This window comes from Spermophilus citellus, assembly GCF_964194105.1.
Source record: "Spermophilus citellus genome assembly, chromosome: 1".
NCBI lineage: Eukaryota > Metazoa > Chordata > Mammalia > Rodentia > Sciuridae > Spermophilus > Spermophilus citellus.
In genome coordinates this window covers 125454636-125482012 of record NC_138182.1, presented here as the reverse complement: position 1 = coordinate 125482012, position 27377 = coordinate 125454636, and the positions used below count along the sequence as shown (strand labels likewise).

The 27377-nt window shown below is 48.5% G+C and overlaps 1 protein-coding gene across 1 annotated transcript in view; it reads right to left on the bottom strand.

Annotated features, from left to right (window-relative positions):
* Nucleotides 1–27377, bottom strand: part of SLIT3 (slit guidance ligand 3) — a 575787-nt gene that overhangs the window by 113706 nt on the left and 434704 nt on the right. Inside the window, exons 7-9 of the mRNA XM_081292656.1 lie at nucleotides 18195–18266; nucleotides 12524–12687; nucleotides 3809–3950 (exon numbers count right to left, since the gene is read on the bottom strand). Coding sequence (XP_081148782.1) covers nucleotides 3809–3950; nucleotides 12524–12687; nucleotides 18195–18266 — 378 coding nt within the window. The remainder of the gene's footprint in view (nucleotides 1–3808; nucleotides 3951–12523; nucleotides 12688–18194; nucleotides 18267–27377) is intronic.

Genomic DNA, 27377 nt, shown 5'->3' with positions numbered 1-27377 from the left:
GGGAGATGAGAGCCTGAGATGTCGCCAAGCCCTTCTGAAGGGGAACACACATCTGGATTATATAGATGGTCCTGGGCAAGAGGTGGAGTTCTTCATGTTAAACAGAAAGGTCCAGTTCACACATGTCTGGGCGGGGGACGATAACCAGACACTCCTATTCCTCCTACTGTCTCTGTTCCCTTCTCTCACCTCTCTGTACACCTGCTGGTCCCTTGCTGCTAGGAGGATGAATATTATCTTCTTCAGAGATTCTCAGGCTGATGCAGAGTCCCCAGCCCAGGCTCTATTGCCGCTAGGAGCAGGCAGGTCCCTTTCCTCCATCAAGTTCTCTCTCTCAGGTGTCGCTACCCTAAGTACCCTCCCCAGCATAAAAACAATCCTCAGCTGCTTGAATTTCTCAGCTTCATTTCAATCACAGGGGAAAGTGAGGCAGGTGCAGCAAGGGGAGCCCTGAAGATCTGTCTGGGGGACCTTGGGTGCCCACAGCTGGGGCAGCCTCCCGGCCACGTCTGCGTGCCTCGGCATGAAGACACCTCCTCCCAGGTCACATGCGTGTGGCTGGCCTCTGTCTAGAACCTGGCCTCTCAAACACACCTTTAAAGATCTGACCTGCTTTGCGGAGGATCTCCCTGTGTAGGCAGCTCCAGCTCCTAGGGTGTGGCTTCTAACCCATCACCACCCCATAAAACTGGTGGCACTCGTGGAATAGTTAGGGTTGCAACGTGACAACAGTCATGGCTATCAGAGTGCACTCCAGGACACACTGTAAGCCTTTGTCAGCACGTGTTCAGTTAACTCTCATACGAACCATTAAGAAGTACCATTAGCCTTTGCATTTTTTAGGTGAGGAAACCAAGGCTTGGAAATTACTTGGCTCTGGCTCAAGACAGGGCCAGAGCTGGAATGCAGGTCTGCCCAAGTCCATGGTCTGTACTCTTAGCCACCAGGTTGTTGCTTTATCCTCAGACACACTCTAGCTAGGTTGCTGAGGTCCAGACTTGGACATTTCATGGGCTAGGCGCTCACAGATCTTTTATTTGGACAATTAAAGGCAATCTCCCTCTCTCTCTCTCTCTCTCTCTCTCTCTCTCTCTCTCTCTCTCTCTCTCTCCCTCCCTCCCTCCCTCCCTCCCTCCCTCTGTTATATAATTCATATTTATATAATATACATGTATTCATAATTATATCATGATTACATACACACAGACTCTGCTTTCAGGAGTAATCATTTTGTAAAATAAAGTACGTTTTTAATAGCCATGAGAGTACAGGAAAGTCCAGGAGCTTAGGGAAGGACTCCTTCAGACTGAGCACTTTTCCTCAATGGGAAAACATCACATTGTTTGTTCCCTTCTCACTTAACCTCAGGGTGGGAGAAACTCAGTGAGGACCAGGCAGCCTTTTGGCAGACTCCAGCTTGCCCAGACGTGAGCCCAGCCAGGCAGGCACAGTGTGACCTGCACTCCAAGGTGCACATCTGCAGTTTTTCTCTCTCCCGGAGACCTGAGCCATGTCCTGTGAGGCCCACAGAGATGTGAAGCAGGGGAGAAGGGGTACGCCCAGGGTTGGGGGGATGTCACTGGCCTGATGACCTGGACTGGCCTCTTTCATCAGACTGTGGTTTTGGAACTGGCCAAGGGAAAGTCTGTGGTGGCCGAAGACAAAAGAGAAAAGGTGGTGTGAGAAAGGAACAGGTAGGGAAGAGAAGGGGCACCACCCATGGGGCATTCAGTGGGATGGGGCTGGCAGAAAGTGTGTTCTGAACAGCCTGGAAAGGTCGCAGCTGGTGTGGATGGAGAGGGAAAGGGGAGGGTCCTCAGAGGGGAGCGCTGGGCCTGGGGCAGAGAGATGGGGTGGAAGTGGAAAGATGGTAGCTGCACAGGGAACGTGGACCAAGGGAAGGAGAAGATGGTGAAGGGGCTGGTGCAGGAAGAGAAGATGGCAGGAACTGGAGCTAGGAGAAATGAGGGAAGCAGGAAGCAAGGCATGAGCAGGAGAGGCAGGAGAGACCTCCGTGCCTTCAGGGAGAGGAGCTCAGAGCCAGAGTGACGCTGAGGACTGAGGGGAGTCCCAGGGAATGCTGGGGACGTGGTCGCTGGTGCTGGGGAAAGGAAAACTGAGGGCCAAGAGCAGATGGTGAAGGGCACAGTGGCTATGCACAGCAGGCCCCAAGGACTCCTCCCAAAGGCTGCTGCTTGCAGGAAAGGTGTGGAGCCGTGATTGTGCCTACTGGGGCTAGGGAAAACCACTTTGAAGGGAGCCAGAAAGAGCTGGCAAAGAAGATGAAGAAAGAGGAAGAAGGACTCCACTGTTATAAGCCCTATGTTTCTCTGCCTCTCATTCTGGGTAAAACCAGTCCTTAAAATTCCCCAGGCTCTGGCCCCTCATCACCTCTCTGAACTCATCCCCTGCCAACTGGCTTCTGGCCTACCTCAGGGCCTTTGCACATGCCATCCCTACTACCTAATTGCACTCTTCCTCTAGAAATCTACTTGTGTGGTTTTTTTCCCTTTTACTTATTTGAAGTCCTTTCTTTGCTTCATTTTCTCCATAGGACCTACCTCCTTCTAACATATTGTGTCATTTACTTTCCTTTGTTTCTTGTTTATCCCCCACCCTCATGCAAGTATCATTAAGGCAGTAATTTTGTCTATTTTGTCATTGCTGCCTCTCCAAGCACAGAACAGTGCCTGTAACACAATGGGCTCCCAACAGGTATTGGCTGAATGAACACAGGAGTGAAGGGAAAAGCCAGGGAGCCATCGACTGGATTGGGCTGGAACAGAAGGGAATGCAAGGGCTGGGGGAGAAAAGGAGGAGAAGGGGAGTGGGGGAGGAGGAGGCAATGAAGAGTAGCGAGGTGAGGGAAGCACGTCTCTTATTTGGAGGGATTTTATCTAATGAGTTTCCAGCAGAAGGCGTCCATGTGCTGGTGTTTTCAATGAAGCTACCTAAAGGTGAAGACAGAGAATGAGAACAACTGCAGTCATTTAAAGAGTGATCTTGAGGTCAGTGTTGACTGACACTCCACTCATTCCAGAATGCAACGCCGCCTGTTTCCTAACCGCAAGGGGAGGGTGGACAAATCTGCACTTCGTGGACAAATTCTCCTGAAATTTCTGACATCTGTACCTATACACCCATGTGCCAAGTGCTGTCTCTTTACAGGAAGATCTAATCCGGGGGACACACCTGCCCGTATGATCAGAGCCAGTGCCCCTGAGTGTGTGGGGAAGTGGGCTCAGGGCACACCCTCCTCCACCACTCCACCAGACTGTAAAGCAGCGGCTTGTGGAGTAAGTGCGTCGCATGCAGAATTTCATTTCATTTTCACAATGACCCATTGGGGTTTAATACTGTAATTATCACATTATTACAGGTGAGAAAACGAAAGATGGAAGGGCAATTATCTTACCTCAAGTCATACAGAAAATAAATGGGAAGGCCGGGACACAAACAGCACGATCCTGGGGCACAGACAGATGACTTAATGCAAAGGACCAGACAGAATGCATTGCAGGCCACATGGTCCTCTGTCACAATACTGCCCTACGAGAGCAGCCACAGATAGCACGGAACAAACGGGTGTGGACGTGTTCCAATAAAACTTTATGTGCAGCAATAGGCGGGATGGGATTGGCCCGGGTTCTGACGTCTGCATCTTTAACCCTGAGCTGGTGTGCTGGGGAAGGCAGGGAGGATGGTGAAGAGATTCCTGAGGGTTTTTAGCAGTCAGCTCTAGCAGTGAGATACTGATGACCCCCAGAGGGACTAACTGGGACAGAGGATGGCAAACCGGGGCACTTACATCTCCACGATGCCCTCTGGCAGATTGGCGGGGATCTCCGTCAACCCTTTTCCTCGGCAGTCCACGATGCTGTTACTGCAGGTGCAGGCGGAAGGGCAGGAGAGAGAGTTGGCATTGCAGGATGGGGCCTCTGAGTGGGGACCTGTCGGCAGGAACACATCGGTCATCTCCTGTCCATGTCCCTTCACCAGCTTCCCAAGGATGTGGCTTCACCTGAAAAGCTGTCTGACAAATCATCGCCACTGACAGGGGAGCCCCAGGAGAGAGTCTGGCCTTGACCTCGCTGCTTCTGGTTGTTGCACCTGCTCTCTCGTCCCACCATCCTGGCCTCTCATGTCAGGAGAAGCCAAGCCCCAGGGTCAGTCACTCCTGAAGACACACACTGGTCCAAAGGGTATTTGCTGGGACCACTTTTGCAGGGTGCCCAACATTTGAATGGCACCCTGGGGTTTTGGCTTGTATCTGATGATTGAAGGCTGAGTGTAGACAAAACTAGTCCTTTCTCCAGTGGCTGGAAGCCCCCAGAGGTGTCAAACCAAGTAGGAGCAACAAGGTGGCAGAATTTCCCCACTTGGGGCAATGATGTTGTTACATGTCAACACATTCATCAGCAGTGATGCCCAAGTTATTTCTGAATGGCTTTTATGCACAGGGAACATGCAAATGAAATTTCCCTCACTAGAAATGAGGCAAATAAGTTGCTACGTATTTTGAAGTTAGCCCTTCATTTGTATGAGGTGAACCAGAGTGAATTTAAAGCCAAGTCATAAAAACCCCAAGCAAATGGCACCCCAGGAGCTTATTTAGAAAGCCAAATGGACACACAAACCCATTACTGACCCAACTGAGGATTCAGAGTTAAAGAGAATTTTAATGACATTCTCTATTCACATTAAATCCCAAATAGAAGAAACAAATTTGAATATTTTAAAGACACTATAAACTTTCCCATGCTTTGGTTGCTACCTCACAGTGAGGTCAGGATCTCACACCCATGCTGCATTTTCCAAATGCGGATGTTCTGGTCCAAAAGGAAGACCTGATGAAGCGGCCCTCCCAGGACTCATCCCATCCCTTTCAGATCCAGCCAGCAGTGGTCATCATAGTGTCTTTCAAGACCTCTCTCTGAGCAAAGAGGCCCAGGCTGCACCAAGCTCAGAACAACTCTGCAGGGCTCCCCACTGCGGGGGCCTGGAACCTCTGGCGGGGGCTCCTGGAGGCAGATTAAACACGAACAACAGAAATGATTTTTGGTTTGGCCCCTTTTCAGAGGAGAAATGAAAACCAGAGCGAGACATCCCTGGTGGTGGAATCAGAGTGACAACTGGATCCCGGGCAAGTCCCCATCTGGAAGCTGAGACTCCACGTGGAACGTTCAGCAGTGCCCATGACCCAAAAGGCTGATCTGTCTGTCGGAGCTCAAGTTGATGTCTCCAGCTTAATTTGAAATGTTTCTGTCCCCAGGAAGTGCCAACCCAAAGGCCAGAGATTTTTACTGCCTTTCACCTCCTAAGTACACGCAAAATAAATATTTAAAAACATCCTCTCAGTTGGGATATTTGAGAGAATATTCTTGATTCCTGTCCAGTACACAAGGACTTCAAAGTCACTAGTGCCACAGGAGGGGATCCAATGAAGACCATGGAAAGTGCCTGAGGGCTGATGGTTACACTAACAGCCCCCTGGAACATTCTCTCAGAGACAGGGGTATGTTGGCTTTGTTCCAATCCGGGGAGCTTAGACAGCCCGCAGGAGCCTCAACCCAGAAACAAGAATATGCTGGCTGAGCGTGGGGGTTCTGGAGTCCCACAGCCTCGGCGCGGATCTTAGCTCCATCCCTTGGTTCTTACTCCCAGTGCCTTGTTTTCCCCATCTGTAAAAGGGCGGATCACAGCCTTATTTCATAGCGTGGTTTTTTTGGGAGGGTGAAGAAAGTTGACACATAGACTCTTTAGAAGAATGATTGGCACAGAGGAGGAGCTTAGTAAAATCAGCTATTGCTGTTATTATTATTACAATGGAGTATCACTCTGCCATTAATTATCTGAAGGCCTTGGGCAAGTCACAGTGGCATTTTTGTTGCCATCTCGGTGAGTAAGGAGTTTGGTGGCATGATTTTGACACTCCTAATGGGACTGAGGGCAGCTTCTCCTCTCTGCTCTTCCCTGCAGGCACACAGAGGAGCCACAATGTGAAGGACTCCCGTCCCTTCAGCCATGGGTGAGAGAGGCTGAAGCAGGTGGCTTCAGATTGCAGGGCTTCTGAAGTGCAGGTGGTATCCCATCCCCCAAAGGAAGCTGCTGTGCCTGCCCTTCCACAGCAAGGGGGAGAATGTGGCTGGCCTCACAAGAGGAACTGCCACACCTGGCGCCTTCCCCATGGGAAATGTAGGGACTGCAGCCTGCGCCCCTGCCCTTCTACCCATCAGGCAGAGAAACTGGATGGCCGCCCCTCTTCGGATCTGTCAAAATATTACTTGAATGGTGTGTGTTGGAGAAGGAGAAGAACTGTATTCAAGGCTCCCTATTGACAACAGGAAGTCCTACTTGGAGTGATTTTCAAAGCCCCACTTATACCCCCCTACACCAATTTCTATGCAGTAATTAATCCTGTTCTAAACCAGACCCAGGTTGCATCTTGAGTCCCGGGGGAGTTGTGGGTCTTGGAGAGGGTGGCTCTGATTCTGTTGCAGTGTGCACTACATTTCAAGGGATGTTGTCACGACAAAAAAGCCTTTGAAAAAGATTCCTTAACCAGGTCACTAACAACACCTTTAATTACACAGTGAGAAACAGCGGTAATTATAGCCTCGTCAGCACCCTGGGCTGGCAGCACCCCAGGCAGGCAGGCATTCCTGCAGGTGAGGACAGGACCTTATTTAAACAACACACTTCAGGTTTCAAATGAGGGTGAAAGACAGGGTCACTTTCTCTGGAAGCATTTTCCCATGTCCCTGTAGGCCTCTGAGTATCTGTGAGTGATGGCTCATTGTCCCTCCCCCTGGATAGACTGAGACCGGAATGCAAATCCTATAAGGACAGTGACGTTTTTTGTCTTGATCACTGTTGTTATTTTCGGTGCCTAAAACAGGGCTGGACCTGGAGCACGTGCTCAGTCAGCACAGGGTGGGTGAATGAGAGGGTGAACAGGCGACACCCCTCAGAGGTGACTGCCCTGCAGAAGGTCATCCTTCTAGAAGGGCTCTGAGGAGAGGCTCCCTGAGTCCTGGTGCCCTGGCTTTGCAAGAGAGGACCTGCCATTTTGTGGGGGAGATGGAGTGGCCATGGCAGGTGGAAATCTGCATCGGAAGGTCACTCCTCCCCTGCAGCTGTCAGTGCTGGCAAAGTCACCTGGGGCTCCCACAGCAGGGTCGAGGTGTCCCAGGCATTCTGCTGTGAAATGTCACCAAACCCTTGCTGTTCCGCACATGTTTGGGGAGCCAACAGCAGAGCATTTCTAAGCAGGACAAAGTCAGGAGACACCCCTTTCTCACCCAGCAAATTATGTCATGATGAGCTGGGATGCGGCAAAGAACTGGGACAGTTTTTCTTCTGGGATACAGGAATATCTAGACGAGCCTTGCCTGTGTGCTCCTTGAGCTCCTCACATGAAATATGTTCTTATGGGGACCCCAGGAATCCACATTGTCCTGTGTGAGCCTGTCCACTGGCAGAGAAAGTGGCCTTAAATCTGAGCATATTAATGGACCAGCCCATAACACCCCAGTGATCCCCTTTCTAAGATGTCCTACTACTAATGAAGAAGTGCCTGTGGCCTTGCTCTTCACCTCTTCCATTTTTAATAACTGCCTGAGTTACCTGTTCTCAAACTCTTTCGTTGGGACCAAAATGCTGCCCCACTGAGGTTAGAAGGACATTGCCATCCAGAAGAGGGAAGTAGATGTGGACTGAGCCCGTGTCTCCCTCATCGGCCCCTCTTCACCACTACGTTAGTGCTGGATCTCAACGCAAAGCCACAGCCACCTCTGCTGAGCAAGGTGGAAAGGAGGACATCTTGTCTTCCGATGTCTCCTTGGACTGTAGGGCCGTGCCTTGAAGGCGGACCCCAGGAGTTCCGGGAAATGGAGGTGCTGGCTTTCCCTGCTGATGCTCACCAGCAAGGCCTGGGAGGCCCGGGGCACCTAGGGACTGCGAGGGCAGGAATGAGCTCCAGCTCAGCCTCTTCCAGGGAAGGTGCCTGAGGCCACCAGCATGGGCACTGGGAGTCTTGCTAACCTCCTGACTGCTCAGAGGGAACAAAGACGCATCTATGACCAGAGCTGCCACCCGCCTGGCCTTCACCTCACCTTTGCTCTTTGCCTAACTGGTAAAACGAGGGTGATCATCATGCTGAAAGCACAAGGCCCTGATCTGTCTGCCCAGATGACGGGACAAAGATCACCGAACTTCAGACCTAGAGAGGTCCATGGAGACCACAAGAATATGGAGCCAGAAATAGGGGATTACTTACAAGGACACCGTATTGGCCAAACAAGAGCCACCACATTCTCACAGCAGCTAGTGTCCACCGAGTAGTTCAGAGTGCCAGATGCGACACTAAAGACCTTATCATATTGTCTCACTTGATCCTCCGGGACGCACTTCCAGGTTCTAGAATGATCACTCCCATCACACTGATGAGGAGACTAAGAACAGGAAGGTTAAGCCAGCTGCCCAAGATCATATATCCCAAACAACAAAGTCCCAGCTTTCGGTCCAGTGCTCTTTTGCCCTGCCTACCAAAAGGCTACCATAAATGCTTCTCTTAATACTGTGAAATTAAAACTCTCAGTGCCTCAGAATCTCTGAGGGGGCAGGGGCGCAGGCTCAGGGGCCAGATCTTGTAAGATACACTAGGAGATGCTTGGACACTCTTGTGTTTATTTCCTTCTGTCTTAAAAAAAAAAAATCACCCAGTAGCGTGCACAGGGTAAAAAAATCCAGTGGCCTTGTGAGTATGTAGAAATAAATTAATTCCAGTATTCAAATTAAGCCTCCCTACTGGCCTCTGGCCTTTCAAAGCCACACCAGACTACAACGACATTGCAGCTGAAGCAATCATGATGGGAATGGAAATGAACGTGAGCTAAATACCAGAGGCATGATAATTTTGGAAATGGCTAAATAAACCTAATAATCTCATTCCTGCAATGTTCAATTATGGGGTTTTAATTAAAAGCTCCTAAGGAGATGGGTGGCTGGTCATGGCTTACCTTAATTATCTTTGTATTTAGTAACTAGTCCCAAATTAAAAAACAAAAAGAGAAAAGAAGAAGAAGAAGAAGGAGAAGGAGAAGGAGAAGGAGAAGGAGAAGGGAACTTTTCCAGTTTGCAGGGAGATAAGTATATTTCATTTTAATAATAAATGAGAAAGTGTTTATGGGGAGGCCACCAGGGTCCAGCATTGTTCTAGGTATGGGGCACCTGAAGAATATGAGATGTGGATCCTTATTACCACAACCAAGACTAATGTCCTTATGAGCAGATGTCATATACTAAGGCCACCAGCAGATGAATGTGAAGTAGGCAGACAAATTGGGGGGCTTAAAAACACTCAAAGGAAAGAGATAATTGACTCAGGAGGTCAAATATTTAACTAATGACTATAAATTACAAATTATTACAGATAGAAACTCTCTCAGATCAAGGAAATACATGGGAAGTAAATCCTAGAATTTAAACCCAAAATAAACCCTTAAGATGAAAATTAAAAAAAAAATGACAAACCCCAACCTTGCAACTAACATATCATGATCTTTTTCTCTGGTCTATTTATTGTGAACTTTGATAAAGGTCCAGCCTGTGAGCAACAAGAAAGAAATAGGGTCCATGGACTCTTCCAGCCCTGGGCCCAGCCTTCTCCTCAAAGCAAGAGCGGTTAACAGAGAAGCTCTTTTAGCGGTGACTGAAGGAAGATAAGTGGTCAAATTGCATATTATAGAAAATGTTAATAAAAATAAACTAAAAGTATATACCCTGACCCAGGTGAAAAATTCCCAGCTGACTCCCCAGAGGAAGAAAGTGGATGTCTCTGGGAAGGAATGGCTGACGGGGAGATGGATTTTGCCCAGGTGAGCTTTAGCAAATTTCTGGGTTGGCTGGAGTGATAAGGAGCCCATTTCCAGAGCCCAGGCTGAGACGGCTGGATTTAATTCAAGGGAGATATCAGGGACTTGGGCAGGCAGGGCCCTCCCAGGCTGAGTGAGATAAAGCTCCTTCCATCTCTGGGGCCGTGTGTTTGGTGAATTTTCAATACCACTTAAAGGCCTAGGGAGCTCTTCTTCTTCTGCTTGACAGGGATGGCTGAAAGGAAGCCACATGCAGGATGGCTTAATTGGAGCCCGTGCCTCTCCTTCCCCTGATCGGATGACCTCTATTTTTAAAGAGAATTCTTGCCCCTCCATTTTGACTGACGTCTCCCTCTGGTGAGTTGTTAGGGGAGTAGCTTGAATGGGGAGCATTTTGCATCTTAAAACAGCCACATCAGTCCACACAGAACCACCCCATGCATATGCCCAGCTGGGCGCTGGCACTGGGATGAGGGTGTGCTGGGTGGTCAGCACATGACTGCTGTCCTTTTCTGTGGCCTCCTCTAGGGGTTAGCTGCACACCACAGATGGAGCCTTTTATCAGTCTTACAATTGGCTTCAGCAGGTGTGAAGGAGGCAGCACTTTGGGGGTATGCTCTTCCTACACCCCACATGATGGTGGAGTTTCATTCATCATTTCCCCTAGACTGTTGCAACTGACTCTGACCTTTTCCAAAATAACCCCTTACAGTCTTCTAGATTTTTACGCATGAGTGCCTGATAAAGCATTTACTGAATCCCTCATACATACAAGTCACTCCCCAAAAGTCAAACTACAGGTGAGAAGGTGGAGGGCAACAGCGTATTGATGTCTGAAGTCTTTGGACTTCAGTTCTCATGTCCTCATAAAGCAATTGGCTTCTTGTTAGAAGCTCCAGAGAATATCATAAGTGATGAACTTGACTGCTATCAACAAAGGTGGTCAGGATGAGCCTAGGTAACTAATGAGATCCACCTGCGAGATTGAACCCTCCTGGAGTAGGGGAATTGGGGGCAGTAGCATTTCCGGGACCTAGGAGGGAGTGCCTTACTCCCACGGGTTCTGGATCCTGGCTGTTCTTGGGTCAGCAATGCCCTGCCACTCTTGGCGGGAAGGTGCTTTCGTGACGAAGTGGCATTCACAGCCATGTGCTGCATTAAACTCGGCACCCACCTGTAATGATGTGTTTTAACATTCTCTCTAATTAGTTTTTCTCACTAGCTCTTGGATGACTCCTGCACTCTATAATTATTTCTTTCACTGGCACTTATGCCAATATTGCACCTTTTGCCTAATAATGACTGTAATTATAGTCACTATATTTGAATTTGGTGCCTGTGTGATAAACGGTTTTATTATACGTGTTTTATGGGAAGTGATTTCTAAGTGGGCATCCACAGGAAGCTATTGAGGTATTGCTCAGAGACAAGTGTTTGTGGAGAATAAATAACATAATGAAGAAATAATGTGACAGGAGGAAACAGCAGAGAGGGAGAGGAGGGTGAATCAAGGGAATTCTTGCACCATGGCCAGGCAGTGGAGGAGCAGGAGACCCGCCTGCACAGCTGGCCATGCTGGGGCCTGGTCGCCAGACTTGGCTCAATAAGCCCTGGGTACTGGAAAGGATCAAGGGTTCAGAAAGGTGGGGAGGGATGTCAGCTCAGCTCCCGGGGACCTTGCTCCCTCCTCATGACCCCTTCCCAAGCTCAGTCTCTGGAGGCCCTGGGCTCCAGTTCCAGGTCTGGGCTCTTGGGAATCTGTACAACTCTTTAGGAAACCCCTCCACGAATTTTTTTTTTTTTTTTTTTGCTTTAAGGAAAATCAAGGGATTGGGTCTACTTCTTTACCACCAGAAAAAGAGAAAGTTAGTGGAAGCACAGGATATCAAGAAAAGTAAAGCAAACGAGTGAAACTTAGAACCCGGTTTAAAAACTGTGTCCTCAGCTACCGCCCTTCCCTGGAGTTTCGAGCCACCTCAGTCATGCGTCTGCATCATCCATTCTTGTGAGCTACGGTGGCAATCTGTGCTCCCATTTCACTTCTATTACCCACAGATCAAACCCTTCTGTTTGCTCAGCATATTTTGTGGGCCCACTAAACTATCATAATTAAGCTCCACTTACACAGCTCTTACCAAGGGCTGCTCATTACACTAAGTGCCTGCTATGCATTATTTCACTTAATCCTACCCTCCCTTTGAGTTATTTACTATTATTCTTTTCATTTTTTACATGAGAGGTAACTTGCCAAAGTCACACACTAGCAAGGGGCAGAGCTAGGATTTTCAGCCAGGCAGGATGACTCTGCAGCCTACACTGTCCTGTTTCCCAATTTCTGCAAACATTCAGAGGACAGCGATCTGTGTAGCAAACGCTAAAACACTTCAATCATACCCATGCCGTGTCATGCCCATATGACATGTGACTCAACAGATGTTAGGTTTCCTAGCATGACCAGACCAGGGGCCTTAACAGTTCCTTCAGCTTTTCCATTACCAGGTGTCAAGTGCTTCTTTCTTTGAACACCTTGAGGAAATCCAGAGCTCTTCAAGTCACTACTGTGTGTGTGGAGCAACCTATGGGGCTCCTTCTATGCCATGCTCCGGCCTGGGCTGCGTGTTTAAGGCTGGGTTGGGGGAAGAGCTCACCTGAACACACGTACTCCTTTTTCTGCACATCCGCCACATTGAAGCCTCTCAGGTGCACAGGAGCCATGCAGAGTGTGAACTGGCCAATCGTCCGCCGCTGGCGCAGCCAATCTGAGAGCCAGGCCAGGTGGCAGTCGCAGTATAAATGGTTGGAGTGAAGACGCCTGGGAGGAGAGACAGAGGGAAGGTGCGGTCACATGGTGCTGAGCAGAGTGGACCAGGCCTCTGCTGCCCCTTTCCCCAGTGTGACAATTCTTATAGCACAGGGAAGCCTTTTCCTTTGCACTCCCCCAAAAGCAGGAGCCTCAGCCCTTTTATGGCTAAGCCACAAATTATCTTCATATGTAGGGCACATCCAGTGGATGCCTTCAGGGTTCTGAGCAATTTCCATTTCTTAATAATGAGTCCACCCTTTTCTTTCTCATACAAGGCAAGCCTCAGCTCATAGGAGACAGAGTGTGATATTATTATGGTGACAATACTGATTCAGGTCAAACTTACAAAGGGATGATTCTTGTAAATTTCAGTTCTTGAGCCAGCAGGGGTACAGCTAGCTTGAAACATGCTTCTCTATCTCAATGCCCATCTGGGATGTCACTGTGGCTGAGACCTGCCATTGCCTTTTACCTGGCTCTCCTTCATGTCCTCCCTAAGTGTCCTTCAGAAGCCTGCTGCATGGACAGCTAACACCAAGACCACCTGGTCACACTGCACAGAGAAAGTAGGGTACAGAGAGAGGGTACTTTCTGAAAGGTGGAACGTCTCTGCTTCCTATTTAAATAAAGTGTTCATACTGGATGGCAGCACTCCATAGCAATCTCCGTGGTTCCCTCCCTCTCTTGCCAAGTTCAATTCCAGCTGGTATATTTGCTTTTCTGACTGATTTAGGTGCCTCTGAAAAAATTTCCTAACCAGTTGCAGACTCTGGCTTTTCTGCTCTGGGAGCTGGGATTCCAGATCAATTTCTTGCCCTTGAGTGAGTAGGATCCCTGGAGGGATCTGCCTGTTGCTCTGCTGAGGGAATCCCAGATAGTTAAACGACTTGAACTTCCTTTGCATGGGCTAAAAGTTCTTCTTCAAGGACTCTATCAGGATCTCCAACTTCTGTATTCCCCATGCCCTATGGTCATTAGAAATAGTGGTGGGGAGTTGAGCAGCATTAGACTTGGGTTTCTGATGCAAATGTCAAATGCCTGATCCTGGACATGCTAATCAGCCAGCAGTTATCTTGACTCTCAAGTGCTCTCTGTCAAGCCTCTTAATATTGAATGGCAGCCCAAAGGAGTGGTGCGGGCCACCACTATACCTACTGTGGGAAAGCTGAAGGGCTCTCGACCACATTCCACTCAGCGTAAGGTCCACGTTGCCAACACTGGCCAACTAATGGGCTGCGTCTGGCAGGGGCCTTCCTGCCACTGCATGGCCACAAGCCCCTGGCAGGCTGGAACCACAGTAAGGGGCCTCAACTGCTGCAGACCCCATCATTTCAGACTCAATGAACTCAGATCCCACAGGAAATGCAATTTTTCCTGCTAAAAAATTGTGTACAGCTTTTTATGATTTTGATTTTTAAATGATTTTTTAAAATGTTACTGTCTTTTGTATTTCATGGTAAGTCTAGCGCACTTTCAGAAGCTTCCAGGCCCTAGACATGGCAATTATATGGGACCCAAGACATTTTCCCCTTTGAGTTTCACAGTCAGACCCCCTGAACCGAAGCAAGCATGGCTCCCTCCCAGCCTGGACTCTGGACACAGGTTCAGCAGTTGAGAAGTGATGGGGAGACCAAATTCTAAGCTGATAGGGGGACCTCAACACCAGGAGGAAAAACAAGACCTGTGTCTAACCGTGAGCATGATCTCTCGGTGCTTAGAGCGAGGGAAGGTATGGCAGGGCACTTTCAGCTGGTAACTATTTCCTAAAAGGCAGGCTGGAGAGGAGGGGATCCCAAGGCCAGGAAGCTCCCACCAGGTATCAATGCTGCTCAGGGAACTGGTAGCCGTGGGACAAGGTGGGACACAGGGCAGGCTGCGGGGACAGTGCAGGCTGAAGTGTGCCGGTTGACTCAGAACCATTTCATTAGCTTGGCTTTCATGTGGACAGGCAGTCGCCTTATTTGGCAGCAAGGTATGGATGCTAAGGCTGAGGGGATTCACTGGGAGGCCACGAGCACGGTCCCTGAGGCGGATCAATGAGAACAAGTTCCCGTCAAGTCCAATTGAGGGTAAGAGATCAACAGGACAACAAAAATGAGGTTTGGGTAAGTCAGCTCCTTCCTGAGCTGATTAACTTCTGAGACAACCAACATGTCAGTGTTTCCCTCTTGGCAGCTTATCCTGGGTTGGTTCTTCTCAACCCTGGCTGGAAGTAAGCTGCCTCTCTTCTTGACCTTGCTACAGGTATTCCAAGCCCTGTGTCCTAGGAATTCCTCCCCTCCCAATCTCCTCTCTAGGGAGTTCTCTACTGAACTCCCTGAGCCCACGTGGAAGCCATGCAAAGTTTCTTGTCAAAAGCCAGGGCAGAGGACAAGCTCCGTCCCCTCCCATAGGAAGAGTACCCACTGAAAGTGCCAGGAGATTCTCTCAAGCCGCCTTCTTGTCATGTTTGGGAGATCAAACTCAGCAATAACACCCAAAATACTACTATTAAAAGAAAAATAATTATGACGATCATAAAACTTGAGCTCGGACATTGCTAGTAGTTCTAGTCCTCTTAATTGAGGAGAGAAATAATTTCAATTCCTTTCAACAGTTTGGTGGGTTGTGATGGTGGTGGCCTGAGGGATGGTGGGCTCCATCAGCTGTGGGGCCTGTGGGAGCTCTGGTCTCCTCCTCTGCTCACCTGTTCTGCGTTTGTTCCTGCTGACTGTAAGAGCTCAGGCTTTGATGTCAGACTGCCCAAGTCTGATGTTGGCTCTGTGCCTTCAAACTTTGGGCAGTGATTTAACTTTGGACCTCAGTGGTATTAGCTATAAGGTGGGGGAGTTAATGATGCTTCCTTCCTAGGGTCCTGTGAGGATCGAAGTGGAAAGTGCTTAGCACCAGGCCTGGCACATGGTTAACCATGGGGTGAATGGGTGCTATCATTGAGACTCCGGGGAGACTAGCTCCAGACTGCAGACCCTTCCCAACCTGTGGCCCTCCTCTACAAGGCTACGATTTCTTCTTCAGATGCCAAGGCATCCAGGAGACTAGGTGCTTCCTACACGCCATTCTGTAGCCTTTTACCAATGGGCACGTCATATTCCACGTTGATGAGACTACCTTTGCAGAACATAAGGTGAATGAATACAAATACCAATTTACAAAAGGTGCCTTTTAGCCACAGACGCTAAATTAAATTTCCAGCAAATCCTTTTAGAGAGGGTCAGTGTTCATTTTCTATAAAATGTGGCTTTCTGAATTCAATATAAAAGCTTTCCTTTGGAAATCCCATTTATGACTTCCTTCCTCTCTCCTCCTCCCTCCTCCACCATCACCAGCCCCACCCCCCAACTCTTTAATTACAGCGAAGGGGGATTAGTCAGCTCATCTCCAGGGAGTTCTATACAGAGCCATCTCTGAAATTAAACTAAAGAGAAAATGGCAGCAGGCAGGAAGCAAAGAGAGCAGACAAGATTGATTGATTGATCTGAACTCAGAGACGAATGTTCAGGACTATGGAGAAGAATGGCAAGAGAAACAAGGAGATAAAACTGTCCCTCCCTTGCCTCCTCCCAGTGCACCCTAAACAAGTACCTAAGGTCCAAGCCTAACCACCTGCCCCAACTCCCATGGAACCAGCAAACTCCCATTATTGCTGCTCCTCAACTGAAAATCACAAAGATGGAAAGTATAAATCACAGAGGAAGACTCCCCAGGAGCTGGGCTGCTGCTTTCTGCAGGTGAGAGTCATTTTTCTTCCATGCACCCACTTGTCTGAGGTGACGCAGGCCCAGTGTCCGGAGATTCACTTTTGGCTCCTTGCCTGGGAGCCCTGGGCTACACATTTCCCCCGCTCAATTGTGGTTTGCAGGGGACTTTGAAGAGATCTTTGAAGACCAACTGGCTTCTCCTTAAAATTCTATGAATGTACCATCCCATTTTAAGTGGTTGTGAAAAGGACAAATTTTCCTGGCTGAGTTTTGCTATTGTGTGATTAAGGGAAGAATTTGGAGAGAAAAGATGGAGCTGACATCAAATTGTTGTGTTCTTTACAATAACTAGTATTTGTGTGTGCACACCATGCACCAAGCCCTTCATGTATTAAAGTGTATTTCATTCTCATAATGACAATGAGGTGAGCATTTATTAACCCACTTTCCTTGAAGCACAGAGAGGAAGTGGCAGAGCTTGCATTTCCACCCAGGTCAGCCTGACTCCAAATCCTGTCCCCTTCTGAGGGGCTCTGCTCTGCTTCCTTGTAAAGTGCCCCACTGGCCTTTGCTTCATCCTCACCTGAGGTGAGATCACGTTCTCATGAACATTCTCACGGCTCTCACGATATAGAGCGTGAAAATCTCTTGGGGGGCTTGTTAAAACACACTGCGGGATCTTCCCACAGGTCTGGGGTGGGGCCTGGAGATCTGCTTCTGTAACAAGTTTCAGGTTGCTGATGCTGCTAGTCCAAAGGACCCCACTCTATGAATTTTGGAATCTCATGTATTCCATGATGCTTGGGGTCATAGATAAGCTGGTTGTTTGGAATGTTCTAGATGTCTGGATAAATAATGTGATGCTAATGTTATCATTTATATCATTTACTCTCTAGCATATGCTAGGTGCTATGCACATGTAAAGCCACCCAATCCTCATCATCGCCCTTGTTTATAGAGGAGGAATTCTAGCACTTTGCCTTGGCCCCAGATGCACTGGCTGAAAGCTCCCAGGAGCTGGCTTCCCCCTGAGGCTGCCAAGCAAGTGCCACTGAGCCTCCACTAACACAGAGCAAGCACTAAGCATGAAGCTCTTTGGAAAGGGCAACTGAGCCCATCTGCAGAGAAACCTATGAAGGGATTTCTGGCTGAGAGTTGAGGGGAACTTCCACATAATTCAGCCTCTAGAACTGCTTTCAGTTCTGGACATCACAGGGGAGATTTGCTTTGCATGCACACCTTATGGGAGGTCTTAAAGATAAAGGACCAAGTCAGTGCATCTCAATATCAGATTATCATCCAGGGAGCAGGTGAGCTGGAGGATGCAGTGGGTAGGATCTTTCTTGGTGGGATAGAGAGAAGGGACAAAGACTCCTTCTCTTCCACCATTCCCAGATGGGAAAACAGCCACTGGCAATACAACAGAACTGCTCATGGCACATGACATTAGCTAAGCAATGTGAATCATGACATCACCGTTCTGCATGTTCTATGACAAAGGACAATTAACAACTTTTTAAAATCAAGGTGAGAAAACAGAACAAGCACAGTACAGGGAGAATTCCCACAGGCTCAAGATGACAGAAATGAGTCGTCTGGTGCAGAATGGTGGTTCAGAGTCTTGGGTGACACCGTGACCCTTCCCTGCATCCATCCTCCCTCACCATCTCACCCCTTAGTTAATAGCAGGAGACATTGGAATATAGGAACTGTCTGCCCGGGCTAGCTGACAGGTGTCATCGGCAACTAGAGAGCTGAGCTTTGGCAGTAGGTAGGGGACAGGCAGGTGAGGAGCGGGGACCTGGGACCTGTACTCACAGAGTCCGGATCTTCGGCATGTGGTTGAAGCTCGTGACCAGGATGCGGCTAATGTTGTTGTTATTGAGGGTGCTGTGGAGACAGAGGGAAAGGAAGAGGTCAATGAGGAGCAAGATGGGGGCATTGAAATGTCACAGAAGGCAGGGCTGGACCAACAGTCAACAGCCACCAGCCAATCATCAGGGCAGCTGGAGACAAGGGACAGATCTCTGGCTGATGAGAGACTCTGCTGACTTCCTTATTCCCCAGGTTCCTCCTGCTGTTCTCCTATAGCACTGGCTTGTCCACTGTGAGCAATGACACCCTTTCCTGATCCTACTGTGGACCCAGCCAGTTGCATGTCCTCTTTTAGGGAAGGAAACAGATTCGTGGCATTTTGCCTATAACGCACAGACCCACAGAGTGGACGTTATGCTGGTGTCGGAGGCTAAGGGGCACAGAGAAGTGAGTAACCTCCAGCAACCTCACCCTAGCAGCTAGGGCTGCAGGTGGCTGAACCCTGCCCTCTCCTGCTCTGTTCCTTGTCGGGTCCACATTCCATCTACTCACACATGATGCCATATGAACAGGTTTTCCTGCACTTCCCAGGCATCTGCAAGCACATCTCATCTCAAGTGCATTGGTGAGCTCCATGGGGACATAGACTGACTCGCCTCCATCTTGCTCATGACCACAGTTGGGGCTCCTACAGTGACCAGGACTTTTGCACAAGGAAAGGTGTGAGGAGGGACAGAGTGGGACTGCTGAGGAATGAAGTCGGGCTACAGGCGAGCACTGCCAGCCTTACCCGTCTGGGGAACTATTATGAAGCCCAGGAGAACAGGGCAGCCAAGGAGGCCATGGGCAGAGGCCTGCAGCACTTAGCAGCAGGGGCCATCTCAGGTCGCGCACTCAGGGACTCCTTAATAGAGAGGCCACAATCCATGGGCCCCCCACCTGCCTCGTTGCACCTGAGAGCAAAAGCTGGACACACCTCTCACTACCATGATGGTGGCCACCTGCTCCTGTGCCCTCCCTTTCTCTTTCTCTCCAGGGCCACATCAGACTTCTTTTCTCATCAGCCCAACTCCTCTCATCCTTTCTTGGGCCCACACAGGTCCCCACTGGCCCAGGAAGGGGCCTTCCTTTGGAAGTTTCATTGGTTATGTGACTTCTGCACTGGCCACTTGGTAAACATAACATCTTCCCCCTAAGTGCCCTCTACAAGCATAAGCTCTCCAAAGGTGGGGTATTTTCTATGTTGTGCATGACTATAGCCCCAAGGCCTGGCTCAGACGTGGTTCAAATTGAGTCTGGCCATTCCCTAGTAGTGCAGTCTTGGGCAAGTTAGTAACATCACTTATCTACAAATTCTTCATCTGTGGAAGGAGGCAGGCACTTACAGACTGGGAAAGGCTCAGCATATAGTATGTGCTCAGTGAACAGGCCACTGTTACTAAAAGAGTGGGGAGAATCTAGTCCTGTCCTGGTCATTTCTATCCCCTACCCCAACCTCTACAGAAATAGAAACAGAGCTCCACTGAGCACATAGTAGCCCCCATGCTCACCCCACCCACCCATGGGTCCCTGCACAGATTCTTTCTTTAGCTCCTTATGACTGTAGTTTAGAGCAGGATTCCAATACTCACATGCCCCCACCCCAGATGGTTCCTCTAACCCACCTGGTCTACTTGTCATTTGCTTGGCTAATGAGACTCAGAGGGTCTGCTTACCCAGAGGCATAGCACTTGATTCGTGACCCTCCCTCATTGTTCACTGTGCACCTACCACATGTCTGTCCCTGTGTTAGGATGCAGGATGGTAAGAGGAACAGGCGGACCTAATTTACATGGCTTGCTTCTGCCTATTCTGTGACTGTGCTACTCTGCCTGTGCAGAGAGTTGACTTTTATGAAGTTGAACCTATTTAGCTGTTTTGCTTGTGTGGCTCATCTTTTCTGTGTGTGTGGGTGGGGGGAAGGGACATCCATCCTGTCTCTGTGCACTCGGGAAACCTTATCTCATCAGACAGTGCAGAGATATTCATCACTCCCATCAGACCAGACTCTGCCGCATAGGATTAGGAAGGCCTCCAGGGCAGATCGGAGGCTCTCATTTCTTCTCTGTCCACATCAGAGTTCTAGCCTCCACACTTGGGCAATACTTAGATAGGTTTGTTGACTGACTACCAGACAAAAATCTGAGCATCTCCTTGTCTCTCAAAGGCAAGGAATAGGAAGCCTTTGAAGAGACAGGGCTTCTTCTGGACCATGTTGCTTACCATCAGGGGGAGTTCGCAGCCCAGCCCTAATGAACTGAATACATGGTACAGTTATACATGGGCTTCGACTGAACTGCGTCTGGCAGTGGTCTGGCAGTGATGACTTATTAATGTATTACTACACTGATATTTAAATGTGAGCCATAATGAGAGCCATAAAACATTTACGATAATAGCAATTATTCCAGAACCAAAATGACTAAACACAGTATTCAGACTTTCATGATTTGCAGCTTGGGGCTGGCCAACCCAGAGATGTCAGAGGGTGGCTAACCTCTTAGACACGGATCTCTCTCGCAGCTACAGCTTCTGTTTCCCTAAGAAATAGATTTATTTTATTTCTAGCCCCTGGAAGCTTTTGCTCATGAAGAGAGCATTGTACTCTTTGTGGTTTTGTGCCTGAGCAGCTGGCATTCAGCAGAGGAACTGTCATATCCCCAGTGCAGAGTTCTGAGCACGGACGGGCCTTGGTTTAGATTCTGACTCTGCCACTTACAGCCTATGTCATCATGGTCACTCTCTACACCTAAGTTTCCTCCTTATAACAGGGAGATGATGACAACCCTGACCTCAGAGAGCTTTTGTGGTGATTAAGTGAGATGATATTAATAGTTACCAACATTAACAGAGAGCTTCTTGTATATTATAGACGGGCTCTGGCTAAAGGAGCTCCACCACCCCATCTCATTCAATTCCTCTCGTCACCCCGCAAGGAGGGAATTCTGATATCTCCATTCCATGAATGAAGAATGAAACAGGTGGTGGAGCCAAGATTTAAATTCAAGCCAGTCTGACTCCAGGAGCAAGGTCTGTATCTGTCTCCTCTCGCTGCTGTAACATAGGACCATGAATTTAGTGGCTTAAGTTTGAAGTCTTACAACCTGGAGGTCATTGTCCCAAGTGGGTTCTTGGGGCTGTTTCTTCCAGTGGCATCAGGGAGAAGCCTCGGTTTCCTTGCCTTTTGCAGCTTGTAGAGGTCACTCATACCCTGAACCATGACTCTTCTGGGTCACTCCATCCTCCAGTGAACTTGTTATGATCTCCTGCCCCATCTTATAAAGACTTTGGTGATTGCATTTATAGCCTCCCGGATAATCTTACCTCTCAGGAGCCTTAATTTTAGTCACATCTGCAAGGTCCCTTTTGCCATTGAATATAACATTCATAGGTCCCAGGAATGAGATGTGGACATATTTGGGACCCATTACCCAGCTGACCACAAAACCCTTGCAAAAGTATATATAAAGCACTTAGTACACAGCAGTGCCCCCGTGGACTCTCAATGATCATCAACAATGATTCTGGTGACTTGGGCTGGTTCAGTCCTGTACTTTATAACATAGTTTCACATTGGTCTAATTTGATACGTATAGTCGGCTGATTCTCCCCATTTTAAAGATGAGCAAATTTGAGGCTAAGGTTCTCTACATATTTCTCCCTGATTTCTACCCACTGTCTCCTGTTCTAGGATAAGCCTGTCACTCCATCCAGATCTTTCCTGTCATATCCACATGGGACTGGAAACACCTGCACAAACTGTTCTGTTGCCTCTCAGTTTATAAACCTTGTTGGGAATTAGCAAATAGAAAAAAGGTTTGTTCCAACAGTGACACTATCCCACCTCTCCATTGGATCCCTGGTCCATGCTAAGTTAGGGGTCACCTCGTCACCTCATCTTATCTACCTCCATCCTCAGGAGGAGCTTTTCCAGTTTCAGAGTCTTCCTTTGACCTCATTCTTCTCATCTGGACATATTTTGAGAAAACATGCCTCCCTCCCCAATTATCCAGGCAGTAGTTGGCAGATTTATCCTAAGTAAATACTCTTCATTCAGCATTTTCCATCAGGTTTCAAGCACAAGTTCTGGGTCAAATTAATTCTGTAAATTTCAGGACTGTCCAGTATTTTTGTATCTTTGAAAGGTACTGAATGTGCATTTCAGCATTAACTAGAAATAAAGTCAATTCTCCTCCCTATGTGGTGGAAAAGATAGTATACCTACCTCTTATTTCTGTCTTATAAATTTCCTGCTGTTTATAAATACGCATTTATATGGAGGCTAAATTTGACTGTTATACTGTCCAGTTGCCTTTTGCTTTATCATGATTGGAATATACATAACTGACGTACAAAGTGATTATTTCCCATATTAAAATGATCCATTAGGACAATGCCACTCCTAGCAATGCATCCATTCTTTCTTGGTGGTGAGCACTAGAAAGCTGGACCAATATTTTTTCCTAGGCCACTGAGGGTTAGTGTACTTATCCCTGCTCCTGGAGTGCACAGATTCAACCTTTGTGTCAGGGAAGAGCTGGCTCTGGTTCATGTTGCTCACTGCTCACCTGGGTGCCAGGGCAAGACAAGGGATCCCGGCCATGGTGAGTGTACAAGGCAGCGGTGCAGATAATGGTCAGCTCCAGGGACTGGGTACGTGCTGCCCACAGACCAGACCCCAGGCCATGTAGCCTGTAATTGTCGATAAAGTTTTACCCATTTATTTCCATGCTGTCTGTCGTAGCTCTTGTGTGACAATGGCTGAGTAGTTACGGCAGAAACCGTATGGCCAGCAAAGCCTGAAACATTTACTCTCTGACTTTATATAGAAAATGTTGGTTAGCCCTTGGCTGCTCTAGAACTGGGCTGTTCAAGTTCTGCCTTTGCCAGGGAGTAAGTGTGACATGTGACCAGTCGTAACTGTTCTGAGAGATGAGCAGATGCCAACAGAGTCTTTCAAAACTTAAAATCAACAAGAAAACAAAAACAAAAACACATTTTCAGGAAACCTCATGTGGCAAGTAGGAAAGCTGGGTTTCAAACGCAAGCTGTCAGACTCTAAAATTCACACCTGGGCCACCACCCCAGGTTCCCACCATGCCCAACCTTCGATACCAGGATAGAGTCAGAACTGGTACAAGAGATAGGGCCTGTGAATCTATGCCAGGTTGGGTGTGGAGTGAACTTGGGCAGTGGTGTGCCAAGCTTCACCTTGATATCAGAGAGGCCTTGCTAGGCCCCACCAAGGCCCCTGCATCAGAATGCCCCAGCCCTGTGTGTTTTAATGGCCACCCAGAGGACCCTCATGCACAGACCTAGAAAATGCTGAGAAAAGAATCTTTCCACAAGTGCAGAGGAGAGCAGGAGGGTGCCCCTGCTGCACTGGGTCCCAAGGCCTTCTTGTTGATAGTGGCACAATATCTTCCCACTCAGGAAGAGGCTGGAGTTCTGAGGTGGCGGGCAGTCCTTAAAAGAGGTGGCTGGAACCACCCTGCAGAGCTTCAACATGGCTTCTTTCCCTGTCCCCACTGCTCTCTGCTGAGTGCCAAGGTGTGCTTCTCTTGCATCACTTGAGACAGCCATCTTGCATGCGGAGGGGCTGCGACCAGCTCTAGCCATGCCACCCTGGCAACCTTAATGAGGCTGACATTTCCCTCTGTCTTCCCTGATTAGGCCACCGCTTTATCACTGTGCTTTCTTGGCTCTGGGTGTAATCTGCGTGTTGTGTGTCCATAACACCATGTAATTGGCTCTAATGCAACAGTATTATCTGCGAGCATGTATCACATAATTGCAAAAGCAGGCATCTGCCATGGTTGCCACTGTAGCCTCCCAGTGTGCCAACCCCCCTAGGTACTCTTGGAAACCCGCCTCTTCCCCCACACAGTGAGGACCCAGGCTCCTCAGGTGAGAAACTCTTCATTCCCTGTCTCAGACAGGGTGAATTCTCCCCACGGCTAGATAGGCAAGGTGGCTCCCTCCTTGATGGTCCCCAAGAAGACTCTGTGAGTCATCAGCAGCCATGGCAATAGGATCTCTTTTTCAAGTGAGCTTGGTCATGTTCCGACTTGTCATTACACAGGTGAGTGTCCAAAGCCAACACTCCAACCTTGAGAGGCAGAATCACCTCCAAGAGTTCCTATATTCGATTCAGAGGAGAGGACACACTGAAGTAGGCAGAGTCCTTCCTGAAGAGCAGCTGAGGGTAGAGAGGGCCTGGCCTGGCGGGCGGTATCTAACTGCTGGCATCGGGAGAGGAGAAATGGAGGGGGGCCAGCAGTGTATGAACCTAAATGGGGAGGAGGGGTTCCCTGCTGCCCCTACTTCTTGCTTGGCTCAGACAGGGCAAGAGAAATGAAATTTCTCTTAGGTGCCAGCATGGCTGGGCACTTTCCACACATTATCTCATTTAATTCTCTCTCTATATATAACCCTGAGATTCTATTGTTATTTCCTTTTGGAAGCCCAGCAAGATCAATGAATTCTGCTTAGCTCACACTGCTATAGAGTTATGAGACAATATTCAAACCTGGGAGATGTAATACCAGGACTTATATTATTAAGCATTATACAAACTGCCTTTTATAGCTAGGCACAGGGGCACACACCTGTAATCCTAGTGGCTTAGGAGGCTGAAGCAGGAAGATTGTGTGTTCAAAGCCAGTCTCAGCAAATGCGAGATACCAAGCAACTCAGTGAGACCCTGTCTCTAAATAAAATACAAAATAGGGCTGAGGATGTGGCTCAGTGGTCGAGTGCCCCTGGGTTTAATCCCTGGTACCAAACAAACGAAAACCCCCAAACAACAACAAAAACCTGCCTCTTATAGAAATACCTTTAGGCAGACTTCACCCAACCAATCTCACGAACCATGTGGGTGTGGGGGCATTGGGCTCGATGCCCAGCCTGCTTGGAGACAATGACATCACACAACTCCATCCTGTGCCAGGAGCAGAAGACTCAGCTTGGGCCATGAGGATGGTGGTAGAGGCCACACAGAAGGAAGGATAACTGTGTCTCAAAGCCTAAGAAAGTCAAGGTTTGCCAACTAGTTGATATTTCCCGAAGCCCCCATGGCCCTTGCTGTTGGATGGGTCGGTGGGATTTTTAAGAATATGCTGAAGAACCAAGAACCAGATCTGTTCTTTAAGCAAAGTCCATTGTTGGCTGTTTAGAGTGGGCGAAACGGATCCCCGGGGACAGGCGGGGCAGGAGGAACAGGAGGGAGGCAGGAGAAATGAGAGTGGGAAGCCACCTCTCACCCATCTGTCACCTGCTCTCCCTCCTGAAGGGTCCTGGGTGCTGCACATTTCGAGTTCCTTGATGTCCCCATGGGTCGTTTAAATTAAAGCTCATAACCATCGTGTGGGCACATAATGAAAACAACCAATGCCATGCTGATGAGCCATCGCTTTCAACTGTTAGGAAACATAACGACCTCGCGAGGGGCCTTGCTCACTGACGGATAGCAGTCGGGCTCTCGTGTGACACCTCAAATTAGCAGCCAAAGCAATAACAGCTGGGGTTTTTGTCTCAATATTTGTTCCCGACTCTAAAGTGATTTGGCACCGGGTGAGCATTATTTTTAAACACATAGCTCTCACGGCTTTTAAATGGCCTCCAGGTGTCATGTAAAACCTACAGAAATAAATAAAAACAATCAGTTGCTGATGTGGGCCTTTGATGCTACAGATTCCTTAACAAAAGGACTTGTCTTCCGCTCTTCCTTCATTATATATTCACATTATGACAGGCACAAACCCGTCTCCACCCACTGAGCAGAGCCTTGGTGTTGAAGGAGAGAGAGAGAAAAGATGCTTCTAAAAAGTGTATAAAATGGAAGATCAAAAGAGTCCTCAACTCCCACATGGCTCGGACCCTCGACTGCATAATCATTTACCATGCGCCTGTGTTTCTGGAGCCCTGATTGGGGAGAAGTCCTTATCCACTGAGACGGTCACACAGAGTGCCTAGTGGTGACTCCACCGTTCAAGTGTCGTCCCATGCCAACATGAAGGAGGGGCCTGGATCCTACAATTCTTTTTCACCGTCTACAGGGTGGGAGCCTGGGCAATCTTGTCTACTGAACTATTGGAAACCAGGTAACTCCAGCTCGCCAAGATACCCACAGTGGGTCGAGGAGGAAAGAGTGGCCTCCAACTAGACAGGTGAGTCTGTAGTTAAGAAGGGAAAAAAAAACAGACAATATCCCTCTCGCTCCCTGGGTGCCTTGCCTGGTAATCGAGGAAGGAGGGTGAAGCTTTTGAACACTCCCTGACATGCACGCCGAGCGCCCACCAATGCAGCGCTATTGGGACGAGGGCAGAAGACCTGGTTGTGCTTTGTTTAGGCAGAGCCTGGCCCAGTGTCTGGCATGATAAATATTTACTGAATTGGTTTGGTGAGTTTCAAAACATGAAGGGTCATGTTTTTGACATCTTTTGAGAAAAATAAATTTCCACTAAGAGTAGCCTTCTGGGCTGATGCAGGGGCATGGGCTCAGCTGTCTACAAAGGGAGGCTTGTCACATAAGTGGGCTGTGTAGGAACCTAGCAGACAGCCTTCCTCAATGGACCAGTCACTTCTCATTCCTAGAAACTGTGCTAAGCTGGAACGTGGGTGCAGTGTAGCCAGCTCTTCCTGCCCCACCCCACAAGGAGAAAGTGAGACGTCTAGAATTTCATAGGAAGTCTCCTGGTTTTTTAATATTGGAAACTAATTCACTTTAAGAAACAAAACCCACAGGTGAACCGCCTGGAGGCTGGGTTTGGCTTGCAGGTACATTTTTGTGGCCTGAACCAAAAGAACTAGCAATTTGAATCCCAAAGTTAAATCTGTTAAGATAATGAGAGCGTTTCGGTGGCATGCTGGTAAAGTGTGGCTAAAGCCTTCCTTTGGCACTGTGTGTCCTGAAAGCCACTGCCAGCTGAGATGCACTTCAGGAACCCACTATTCCAATCCACTATCTTTAAACAATCAACAATCATTCCACAGTTTTCCCCTGAACTATCATCCCTTGGTGACAAAGGGCCTGGAGAAAGTGTCTGTGTATGAAGGAAGACTGTCACTCCAGGCAGGTTGGGAACAGAGCCCCACAGAACTGCGGCAGAAAACCTGCACAGGGTGGTGTCTGCAGCTTCTGCTCTT